The sequence below is a fragment of the Aythya marila genome (assembly GCF_965140915.1).
Source record: "Aythya marila genome assembly, chromosome: 14".
NCBI classification, from domain to species: Eukaryota; Metazoa; Chordata; class Aves; order Anseriformes; family Anatidae; genus Aythya; species Aythya marila.
Genome location: NC_139055.1, coordinates 6,366,777 through 6,379,871, shown reverse-complemented (window position 1 = coordinate 6,379,871; position 13,095 = coordinate 6,366,777). Strand labels below are relative to the sequence as shown.

The following is a 13,095-nucleotide window of genomic DNA, read 5'->3' as shown; positions in this document are numbered from 1 at the left end:
TGGTCACTGATCTCCCTCGGTGTGAGTTCTCTAGTCACACCCTTCAGCACTGAAGCTTACTCTCCTCCACAAAACCCTTACCCCAGTCATTAAGTGAGACAACCTCAGAGACTGTAGCCCCTCAGAGGAACAGCACTGCCAGCAATTCCCAAATCAAAAGCATTACATTTTACAAGTGGAATCACAAGCCCTACAAATTTAGTTGTTAGAGAAAAACCATAAACCAAAGAGCAATGAAGCAGGTCAGAAATTGAGATGCAGGAAGGGCTGTTTTATGCAATTATATCATTAGTGGTCACTTCCAGACAAGAATAAAGTCCCGCTTACCACCTAGTCTTCTCACCAAGCTGAACGCTCAGTAGCTGTAAAACTCATACAAATTGGGATAGTTGTTTTTGAAGCTGACAACACTGATGACAAAGTTGACTGATGAGTACTTGCTAAAGAGAAGCAGCTAAAATACTTTAGAATTTTATTCTGTAGTTCCTACAAGAACTTTAAAGCCCTGTTATCTTCTGCAGTGAGTATGCAGACTACCCCAACCCATAAAAAAGAAACGATAGTACTTTATTAAAATACTAAATTTTATTTTTTTTCCACGTACATTTAGTCTTCCCACCATTTCCATTTGTCTGACCACCACCACCACCATGCCTTATCAAAACATTCCATACATACTTAAAATGAAGCTGAGGGTGGAGTCCCATCTTTAAAAACTAAACAGGCATTTTGGACAACACATTCTTGGCAAGGTAATCTGGATGACATTTATCAGACACTGTAGGGAAAGCTCTTTCAGCATTTGTAAAAAGGACAGCCAAATAATGGTTACAGAAGTAAGACTGCAGATTTTAATGAACTGTTTAAACTGTTTTCTTTTCTTACAGAGTCTGTCTCCACTGCCAGAGAGCTTGAATGACCTGGAAGTGTACACAAAAAAGTTAGTAATTGAAATCTATTTTTATTATTTTCAGTTTACTATCTCCACTTACTCTCTATAAAATATTAACATTAAATTACAACAAAACTGTACTTCTTTCAGAGAAAATTAAGTTGAAAACAACACACTAGCTCCTTCTGCTAAAAGGCTGTTATTCACTCAGTTGCAATAGTAAGAATTCAGTGAAGGTAAGAGGATGGGTGTGGACCAGCTAGGCAAATATTGGCTGAACTCTGCCTACCCTGGCTAATGTCAGACCAACTCCAGTAGCTGAGGCTAACTGCTTTTAAACATTCTTTCAAGAACCTATCAATTTGTCTATCAGACAAGTTTACTCTGAACCACTGAAGGAAGCAGGAAAGCATAAGGAATTCTGTCACTGGAAGAAAGTCTTAACTTACAGGAATTTTGATAGGGAAATCTAAGACACATTTTAACCTAGTACATGTTGAGTAATAACTAATTCAGAAACTTGCTTCCTGATACCACCTTTTGGCTTGCCCTCTTACAAGAGTTCAGTTGACTTTGGGAGAAAACGCAGCAAGAAAGCCATAATATCAATTGCAAAACAGTTCCCCCTCCCAGACACCCTCCCCAACAAAAGGCTGAACAGCAGACTGGCCTAGGTGGCCAACTTCAGCAGCAAGGAAAACCACAGCTCATTTCCTTAGCCAATATGGTGCCAAAAGGAAAATTCTGTGGGTTTAGTAAGCAAGAGATAATTTACCAACCATATAAAAGCTGGAAAAATGTAATAAAATATTAGCTTTCTCATCCTAGCCAACTAAACCCTTAAAACCGTTCCCATTTATTTAATTTGAAGTATTGTTCGTGGTTTGTAACCCTTTGAAACAGTCCAAAGCTTGTAAAGATTAAGAAGTGGAAAAGAATCCCTAAGTCAGGTTATAAAAGTTTTTGGATTTTATCAAGTTTCAATAAATTTAGTTACCTTCTGGTCCTCCGTCCTGAAACAATTCTTAACATAGTTGGCGAATTTGGGTTCCAGCTTAGGAAGGGAAGAACCCTATTTTGAAAAAAATAAACTTTAGCGTATACAGGCCGTTTCATCATTCCAACAAACAACTCCAACAAAGCTTAAATCCCTTGCAATACAAGTGGAATTTTACCAAACTCAACTTGCAACATCCAAAACCCACCAAACCATTTTTTAAAAGTTTGCTTTTCTACAGCACCCAGTTATTTCTCACAGCAGCGTGCCTACACACTGAAATGCCCATACAAGCATCGCTGCTCCAAAACACAACAGCAAGCAGTCTGTAGGCAACATTCCTGTGCTTTTCAGATCAACTAATTCTACATTTAAGGATTCCTACTGCAGGGTGCAACTTGTGACACGTATCTGCTTTAGCTCTTCTCCCAAGCAAAAATTTAAGTCATCTCCCACCTACATTCCCTCTACCAAACCCCTTACATCTCATTCTGATACAGCAGTTCTAAGAATTTAATGAACTGTTCGAGACATTTTCTTTTCACCTCTGAAACTGTTTGTATGTACTCAAACATACAAAACAGACTGAGTAACTCACGATCTAGGTTCATCCTCACACCTCCCATCTCCAGGGGAGATACAGCACAGTATAATTATCCTCTCACATGCCCAATGAGCAATTCTTCAGGTACATCAGTTCAAGTATCTAGCTAACTACGACAGTACACCTACCAGGTTGGCAATTTTATGTTCAAGGGATACAAAGCTATACTAAGATCATGTGAAAATAAGATACTACAACCAAAAAGCTTGTATTTGGACAACGTCTTACCTACCAAGTACTAACACTTTTCTATTAGCTCGCTGACATCTATTTACTGGATCGGACCCCCTGAATTAAAATAATAAAAGCTGTTTCTGAAGCTGTTAACTTGCTGGCTGTTACAGCAAAAAGCCACACAAACCATTTGACTTACTAAGGCAAAATAACAGCATCTTGGAAAGCCTTAAAGCTGCCTGCTCTTGCTTCTGCAGTATTTGTATCTACACAGCACTGCCCAATAAAAACTTTTCAGCAATGAGAAGTGTAACCTACAGCTCCCTGCCAGCTAACTGGTGTGCATCCTTCCTTCCAAAGGGACATCTCTGCCTACTATGAATAGCTAAGCCCCTTCTGCCTACACTGCAGAAACACCGGTCATTGCTCCTCCGTGAGTCATGCACGAAAACCACCCTAACGCCCATCTGATCCAAGAGGTTAGCTTGACCTAGCAGAATGATACCATCCATCACCATCAGGTTCACAATTTAGAGATAGGCATTTCTATCCCAATTAAGTGTCATATATCACTCCTTGCTTAAGTGTCATACATCAGTGTCATCATAAATCGCTCTGCACCTACTATATACACCTAAACCTTTTTTGCTCTATTTCAGAAGTTTGTGGGACCAAACTGCCTTAAAGCTTTAAGAATCTAAACCCAAGATAAACCTAATGCTTCCGCAATCATCAGAGGGCTGAAGCACCTCTTCTCTGAAAACAGGCTGAGAGCTGTTTGGCCAAGAGAAGAGAAGGCTCCAAGGAGACCTTACAGCAGCCTTTCAGTGCCTAAAGGGGGCTACAGGAAAGCTGGGGAGCAACTCTTTGTCAAGGAGTGTAGTGACAGGACAAGATGTAATGGCTTTAACCAGGAGCGTAGATTTAGATGAGCTATTAGGAATAAACTCTTTACACTCAGAGCATGATGAGGCACAAGGTTGCCCAGAAAAGCTGTGGATGCCCCAGGCCAGGTTGGATGAAGATGTCCCTGCCCATGGCAGGGAGGTTGGAACTGGCTGATCTTTAGGGTACCTTACAACCAAAACCATTCTGGGATTCTAATTCTTTAGATGACTTGAATGCCTGCATAAGGAAAAAACAGTTCTCAGACCAAACTAAAACCAGAACTCTTTGTAGCACTGACATCAGCAGAGGCTTTAGCTTTGTCCAAAAATAAATTTCCAACCAAGACTTTGGATCAGTTACATGCTTTCTGCAATTCTGAGTCAATGAAGAAAAAACACAACAGTAGCATAGTGTACATGTCAGATCCTCACTACCACCTATGCTGCAGTAAAGCTTTGTTTGTACTGTACTGCACACCTAGATAGCACACATCCAAATCTGGCTAACAAGGAAAGAATTGCTATTACCCTCTACACTTTTACCCAGCCAACCTACAGACAGAGCACCTACTAAAATGCAGTTCTTTTAATCACAAGCACCTACCTCCCCCTTCTGGAAGTTACGAAGCCTTACAGGCAGCACAGTTTAGTCATGTCATCCCCCCATCACCACAAATTAGGACAGTTCACTGACTTCACATATTGGTAGAATAACAATAGAATTTGTTATTTGTTCCTTTCCTTGTAACAATGCTCATCTTTGTCCTAAGTGAGTTTTCATTTCTGAGCTTCAACATCAATTTACTCTGCTAACAAGACTGCAAGCAGTGACATGTAAACATATCTTATCAATGTTCTTCTGCTGCACAAGTATTATAAAGCTGATGAAACCTGAAGTTTTAGAAAACTCACCTTGTCTATGGAGGCCTGCATTTTTGCTTTAATCTCCTCTAACGACAGAGGGACTTTTGGTGTTTTTGGAGTTAGAGATTTATCCTTCTTGGAATCTGGAGTCTGAAAGGTATTGTTAGAAAATTGCTTATTAAGCTGTTCAGTACACAAAATCATTTTTTTCTGAAAAAAATCGTAATTTATATTTAATAGAATAACTAGCTATCACAGACATTTCAGATTATTTTCAACAAGTCACAGAAAAAGTTGTGTTTCCAAAACATTCTTCAAAGAAAATGTAAAGAATGTTAAGTTAGGAATTTAACTGTAGTTATCTTATGCTTCTGGGCAAACGTCAACACAGCTGTTTCTCCCAACACAAATGAAACTGAAAACAGGCCGAACATTCAGTGATTTCACGTTTGCTCCACAACTGCAGCCAGATTCAATTCATACTTCAAAAAAGGTACATAGCCACAGTGCTTTCCAGGTGCTACGTTGCTGTCCATCCCACACTAATTTCTGTATTGACCTTCCCTGTTTGAGTGCACGCAGGAAGGAAAAGCTGCATAAGGAAGCTTGACAATTACAGAACTGAAGAAAACTTTCAGCTCTCACATGGATCAGTTTCCGAACCCAAGATATTATTAAGCCATAAAAGCAACACTGCTGGGACAAGTTAGGCAGCAAACTAGAACCAAAAGTGAGACTCCCTAATAGCAAGGGTCTCCTGTTGTACTGCAGCTGAGCGTTGGATCAACACTCTTGTAGAAGCAAGTAGCCCAAAAAATATACACTAGCCAATTAAACAACTGGTTTGCTAACTTTCACAAGGGACAGCAGAGCTGATTACAAGTATCAGCTGTTGTAGTTGTATAGGCAGTTTTACTGAAGAGTTTCACAAGGCAACACAATGCAACGAAGCAACAGCATAGTTCCTATTCATTCAAAAACTTAGGATTAGTACATTTTGTTTCTGGTAGGCAAGGAAACTAGCTTCCACAGCAGAACAAACATTTGACTCATTTGCCTTCACTCACTTTTGTTTTGGATGCTGGTGTGGACGGCTTAGAGTCTTTTCCATTTTGCTTTGCTTTCTGCATATTTTTTCCTGAAGGCTCACGGACAGGCTGAAAAGAAAGCATTTAAGCTTGTCATGAAAAACTGCTGTTATGCTCACTAACATACTACTAGAGACTATGACAAATACATACTATTTAACTGCAAGCAAAAAGGCACTCTCGTTTTCCATGCAGTATGATCAGTGCCTCTTATCTGAGCATAAATAGCTTATGCAACAGAAACTCAAGTGACAAACTGCTGGTCCAACACAATACAGAACATAGTCAAGACAGTTTGGCTATGATGCCATACAACTATGTGGGACTTTATTTTCCATACATTTATATAATTATCTAAGGGTATATGTAAGACCATAGGGTTTTTCTGGCAGAGATGGTGCAAGGGTTAAGTCTTTTTTTTTTTTTTTTAAGTTTTTTTTTTTTTTTTTTAATGAATTCTAGATGTCACTGCAAGCCTAAGATCCGACCAGCACCACTTGTTATTTGTAACACAATCATTAGCTCTTCTATGTATGTTATACAGAAATCTTGTCCAGGATGTGCAAAGGCAGTGCCATACACAGATTTAAGAATGGATTCTTGTATTCCTATATAATCAAGGGACCATTTCCTTCAGTCACACTGGACTTGATTATATAGCCAGAAACTTGCAGTCAAACAGTCTTCACCAAACATTAAGCTACCCTGCACTATTATCTAAAGAAATTCATCAGGAGAAAGAAGCATTTAGTGAAATAAAACATTAAACGTTTGTTTCTAAGAACGTCAATATGCAAATATAAGTCTTTAAAAAAAAAATATGCCATCTTTCATCTCTGTAACTGTCAAATTGTCTTCCTTTGTTTTTACCACCAGGTGGCACTCAAGGGCTGATGTAATTTCACATTCAAGCACTTGGCTGCCTAAAGCAAGTCTTTTCCTATAGGCTTACATAGTTCAGAACTTTTTTTAATTGAAAAAAAGTCACTAAGACCTTTCTCACAACATGCAGGACTAATTGAAATGGCGAAGCACAATCCACATGTATCACCAGCGTTTTATACATAAAACCAAAATAGCCCGACTCCTGCATGTGGGTATACGCGGACAGTTAAGAAGTACCCAGACACCCCTCTGTAACAAAGTAAGAAATCAGATGCCTATTTGTCAAATTCATGAGAGTTAATTAACAGGAGGTGTGAGTACTTGTCCCTCCTGTCCGGATGAACTGTCCATCTGGCAGTAGCACATAAAGAGGGGTCGCTATGTCTACATTCAATAGATACACACGAACATGCCACTTACTTTTTTCATTGGCGTTTTGATCTCTTCCTCATCATCATCCAGGTCATCCTCATCACTAGAATTAGAAAGGGGTCACTCACCATAACTTGTTTTAACACGTGACAAGGTGTTAGGCCAAATAGTCTTAGTACTGTTCAAGTATTTAAAGGCACTCCCTTTGCTTTAGTTCTCAATGTGTGAATCTTAGGGCTTTGCAGTAGTACTAAAGAAATTCTAAATTTACTCAAAGTTACTGAGTTACGGTAAACGAAGTTTCCTAACCCAGTATTACATATTTGAATATGTAATTGATTCAGGTTACATTGTGGAGATAAATTTGAGCTCATTTTTGGTAGCTAAGACCAAGAAGTAGCTTCCTCACTTAACATCTAGTTATGTCACTCAACTCATTCTTAAAGTTATCCTTGTGTTTCAAAATATATGATCAAAACTAAAATACATACTCATCCTCATCATCATCTTCATCGTCATCATCTTCATCATCTTCTGATAGTTTTGCTTTTTTCTTAAAAAAAAAAATAATAAAAAAATTAAGGGTTTACACTACGGTGTTTCAACAGAATCTCAAACTCTTGCAGCACACTAATGTTTATTCAAAAATCTGCATATATTGAGTTACTTCAGTGTCCAAAGTTTCTACATAAATAGCCTTCATATTAGCCTATCCAGCAAAGCTTTGAAAACAATCTGTAGCTAACACATCCTTTAACTTAAAACATCTCAAGATCTAAGTACAAAATAGCCGCCCGCTGCCGCCCCCCACCCCTCCGAAATGTCAGAACATTTATTAAGTAAATCACTGCTATTAACCTAACCACTCCTTGGCAGAATAAATACCAAACCAAAAGAAAATTCTGCAGACCAACAAATTAGAAGAATACCTGTGGTGTTTTAGCTCCTCCTCCACTCGCTGGTCTCTTTGTTGAGGCATTCACAATTTTTGTATCTTCCTCCTCATCCTCTGATTCTGGTTCTTCCTCTAATGCTGATAAAATGATGGCAACGTGTAAAATACCCACCTCATTTAACAATAGCAAAAAGAAGATTACTAGTAAAACAAATTATCACCCGCAACTAAGTAAGGCCTTCTTGGGATGCTGGAACCAATTGAGCAAGCATCCTATCAGCACTAACCACTACGTCCAAAAGCTTTTCCAGCTGACTGGGGGCAGGTACTACTACACCAAAATCGAAGAATGGAAAAAAAAAAAATACCCATATGCTACAACACTCATCTCACAAAAAGCCATAGAAGGTAAGAGCAAGTACTTCTTCATATCCAGAACACGTTTAAGAATTTCTAGAACGATGAGCTTCAAGACAGTTCTATGAAGAAAAAGTTTATCCTTTACTGAAAAAAAAATAAATAATAATAATTCACAGAGGCTCTCCTCTGAGTCTAAGGTAAGGAAAAAGTTCCCATATGGGGAACAGCAGCGTCCATTTTTAAGGGGAGCGATTAGAACCCAAATTGAGAGGCTGACAAACTCCCCTTATCCATACAAAAATGAGGCATGAAAAGTCTATATAAGCAGTTCTCTGAACTCCTTTGCCCTCAGTTACTTCAGGCTTCTGAAGACATTCAGTGCATTGCTCAAGATACCAGATACACCGCTAAAGTTCTGGTGGTGCTGTCAGTAAGGTCTCAGGTCTCTGCCCCAATGCAATTCAGGCTCAAGCATGGGAACTTTCCAACAGCAATGCCTTAATTAAGCACATGGCACTGCTACAACATAGCATGCTGACCAGCTGTAACACGCACGTTGACTTCAAGAACATGTAAGAAGCCTTTGCTTTGCAAATTAATGAACATTAGTTTTGAAGATTAGCAACCAGAATACATACCTACAAGATGTTGACCGCTGACATAAACAGGCCCGGAACCACATTTCAACCTCAAGGTGACTGGTGGTGTGATCTCAAAGCCGCCTAGTGAAACCTAGGTGAACAAAAAAAAGCATTAACTATGGAAGGTGAGGTGTGCGTAACAGTCAATCCATTCAAGCAAAACCAGCAGCACCAACATCTGGAGATTCCAATGGTAATACAGCAATTGCAAGTTTCAAACTGGCAGAATATTTCATAAGTGATTCCAGTCTAAGTGCCACAATAGGGTCGGATTTACAACAGTCATGGCATATCATAATTAAAATCACGCTTTTCAAAACCAGACCAATCCATGTTTCTGTACAACATTGCAGCAATAATAATTTCAAGATCAACCATCACACCTGCCCCCAGCATTGTGCAGTTCCACTTGCACAACATCAACAACCCCGATTCAAATTACATTCCAGATGGCAAGAACCAAAGGAAGGTGCTTTTAATTCCACAGAAGGTAGCAATCATCTTCACAATCTTATAAGAATTTCTGATCTGAAGGAAAAAGTAGATTTTCTCATCCCAGGCTCCAAGAAAGCAACACAGACTAGAGATGCACCCACTTGCAAGTACATACATTTGTATACACGGAGATGACATACACAATTAATGTAGCTTCTTTAAAAATGCGTAATTTGAACCGAAGTCTATCATCTCCAGGTGACTAGAACAAGTCTGCTAGGTGCAAAAAGATATATATCCATTTAGCTTGCATTCATGGCATGTGCGAAAGGCGTCTCTTCTCTGAACCCACTCACTATGCCTCACTACATCACTTGCAGATCATTACAATCCAGACAACCTAGACTTTTACTAACTTGTCCTTCTCACCTGAGACCCAATTTGTAACAGAGGTTTCCTTGCTCATTTACTTACTGTAGGCTGCACAGACATTTTCAGAGACGCCAGTACTACTTTAATAGGGTTGCCTTCATAGTCCAATGCCTCTGCTTCTACAACGTGTAATTCGTCTTTGGCTCCAGCCCCTAAAGAAACCTGTGAAGCGAAGAACAGTACACATTCTGAGACCCACAAATACTCAAAGACTTTTAGAGTACATTCACTGTTCTGTGACTCAAGACTCATGTCTGTGATTCTGAATGCTAATGACTGAGTTGCACTCCTCCCCCAGCCAATAACCTCTTTCCCAGTAACACTGGTGCTTACAGGGTGCGATTGCAGACAATTGCTTCAATGAAGACACAGTAAAGCTTTCTGGGGGGTCAGTGCTAAGTCCTACCAGCACTGGAGCTGGTCCATAGGAAGAAGCACAAATACGTGACTACAGAAACAGAATCAACTACTTTCATTCCCAGAGTATCACAGCCTCAAACCTTACCTTTCTCCTACCATGCTTCATCTGCCAAATCTTTCACCACATCACCTACTCTATGCAACTTCAGTATGCACTAAGTCTGAGGAGGAGTTAAGTTTTATATAGCTGCTGAGTTCAATGCTATTCTTTAGGCAGGAACCTTCTGTATTCATTCACCAAGGACAGAGCTGCTGTCCCAGCACATTTCAAGTTCCTCTATTCCTTACACCAACTACAACAATGGCATGTTCTGAAGACTCAGAATCTTCACAAGAAGGGAGGCACAAATGACAGACACGGGACAGGCCTAAAATTCCTGTTTTAACCTCTGAGTCAGCATTACATCTAAGAGCTCTGAAAACCAATAATGCTCTCAAGTATTACCATTATTCCTGAGACAAGTTAACAAGGCTCTCTCTGTGCTCTTTTCCAATGGGAATGAAAAGAAAGTTTCCCACCCCCCATGGAAGATGTGGGTGTAAACTCTTCAGGCTGACAGTGGCACGCTCAAGTTCCCATTCTTTAAGAGCTGTGTTTTAGTCAAGTTATCACGATCCAGGGAAGGCTTTTCAGGCTGAAGACTGAGAAATAGGATACAAAAGTTACTAATGCTGACATGTTTTGTTACTGTAAATTTGATCAGGGGAAATTGGTGCTCTGATGTCATCTCTCAAATGGGTTAGTACCACAATGAATCACTCTGCTGGTGGGTCTACCCACCATGACAAGTTTCATTACAGAACTTGCCCCCACCCCCAGCTACCATTGTCATTTGCACAGCTCAAGCAATACTCTGGCTCCTGTTTGCTTACTGAGTGGCTGGCAAGTAGCTTTTCATGGGCTTTGCCTTCTGCACTGGAGAGATGCACAACTGCAGTACGTAGGCAATAAAGTGGTGACCACCCTGCTTTATCTCAGCTTTCATTAATAAGACATGTACATCTGTGCCCATACCACTTTCTGCCTCTACATGCATCATCAGTCCCGCTTCCCCTTTCACTTTTTTCTCCTCACTTTTCTGCATCTCTTACCTACGTGCCCTGCATGACATGTGTCAGCCCTTGCTCAACTAGTATGTTATCATGTGCACAGATCACAGGCACAGACTAAGTACTGATAAACATTCAATCTGGTTCATCCTCAGTGAAGGATGTACTCAATCGGGACTCACTCAATCGAGAGATGCCATCAGTAACTTCCCAAATCAGAATCTGTGGATAAAGCCATACAATTAACTGTCACTCACACTGACACATTTAATCTGCATTAGGTGTGAGGATTACCAGATGAACTTGCCCTGCCTATACTAATTATTCTTCCCTCAAAATAAACTTTAAAAGGTTACCAATTAAGTATAAATTAGTCATTGTCAAGGCTGCAATTTTCATAAAATGCAAGGACTGAAGACATGTAATTTAAAAGACTAACGTGTAAATGAAAGCATTGTAACCATTGTTTTAAGTTGTGCCTTGGACAAGACTAGCACCCAAGTCTCCCACAGGAAGCAATTCCCAATTCTAAAGCTCTTCTGTCATCAGGATATATCTTTGTTCTTAAATGATAAAGCACAGAAACAGTACAACTCAAACTCCTTGCCTATGAAGTTGTGGCATCTTCTGCTTATGCTAACCGTAACAAAACATGCTCAGCCTTGAGCAAAGGCCTTGACATGCTGTGTCTTGCTTACTGGGGCAATAAAAGACACATGTTATTCGCTGTTTGCGGGAAGGAAAAAAAAAAGGCACTGGAGTTTTATCTGGGATATGTACAGAAAAGCTTTCCAAAATAAAGTTCCCATAGTCTTCTGAAGGATGTCCATTTATGATGAAAATAACCTCTTCTCCTCTTGTGCTCCTGCAGCATCTGAACTATTAACATTTGATTTGTTAGTGTGTATACTCCAGCCTTTAATACCTTTCAGCAAACACTTACTAATTTACTCTAAATTAATTTTTAAGCTTTTTCAACCTTATATCACTTCTTATAAAGCATACAATATCAGTGGACGTTTTTGTTACACTTATCACAGAAGAGAATGAATTTACACATTAAACGCACTTCTCGCAAGATCACCCACCAGTACTTCAGCTTAAAACACGCATGGTACTTGCCGTTCTCAAAGACAGCTGATGCTCGTTTTCTTCATCATCTACTTTGAATTTGTACTCCTTATCTGCTTTAAGCTCGCAGCCTGCGAAGAAACCACCGAGCGATGAGCAGGGCGCGATACGACCACGGTGCGCTACTCACGGGCAGGCACCCACCACCCTTTACCCCTAACCCCACCGCTCCAAGGCTCCCCGTCTCCACGAACCCTTCCCCCCAGCCCCACCACGTGCGGCGGGCAAGGCCGCGGCCTGGTGCCGAGCACCGACAGGACCCCGGAGCGCCCCGCGGCAGCACCGCCCCGCCCCGGGGCCGAGGTGCGCAGAGCCGTGCCCCCCCCCCCCCCACGTGCTCCCCACGCGCGGCCGGGCCGGGCGCGGAACAAAGCCGCCACGTGCCCGCCACGTGGGGCGCGCGCGGCGGCGGAGAGCGCGCGCGAGTGGCGGGAACAGCGCCACGCACCCCCCCCCCCTTCGCTCACCGCCCCCCTCCCTCCTCCCCCTCCCCACCCACTGAGGCGCCCCCAGGCCGCGGCCTGCGCCAGGCCCCGCGCGGCGCGGAGGAGGCCGGATGGCGGCGGGCTGCCGTTACCGAAGAGGAAGGTCTGGGGGCGCAGCGGGCCCATGCTCTCCATGTCCATGGCGCTGTCCTCCATCTTGCGGGCCTGCAGGCGGCGGCGGGGGGGAGCGGAGCGGAGCGCGGCGCGGTGCGTGCGGCGCGGCGGGCGGACGCGCACTAAAGGAAGCCGCGCGCCCGCCCCCCTCCCAGATATAGCCCGCCAGGTCTCGCGAGAGCCGCGCCGCGGCCACGCCTCCGCCGGGGGATGCCGCGCGTGCGCAGTGCCGACCCCCCGCCTAACGGGGCTGGTGGGGGGGGGGGCGAGAGCGTGGCCGTGGGGGCGGCCTCAAGATGGAGGCGGCGCTGAGGGGGCGCTGGGGCTGATGCGGCCGGGGGAGGCCTCGGTGCTTCAAACTGGATGGTT

General features: G+C 42.2%; 1 protein-coding gene across 1 annotated transcript; it reads right to left on the bottom strand.

The window, feature by feature from the left end:
- Positions 1-563: 563 nt before the first annotated feature.
- Positions 564-12,852, bottom strand: NPM1 (nucleophosmin 1). The gene is made up of 11 exons (XM_082771824.1): positions 12,705-12,852; positions 12,119-12,198; positions 9,569-9,688; positions 8,657-8,750; positions 7,693-7,796; positions 7,255-7,316; positions 6,812-6,866; positions 5,486-5,575; positions 4,467-4,568; positions 1,890-1,964; positions 564-920 (listed from the first exon to the last, which is right to left on the bottom strand). Exons 1-11 carry the CDS (start codon positions 12,766-12,768, stop codon positions 882-884), a joined length of 885 nt encoding a protein of 294 aa, XP_082627950.1. The 5' UTR covers positions 12,769-12,852; the 3' UTR covers positions 564-881.
- Positions 12,853-13,095: the final 243 nt, after the last annotated feature.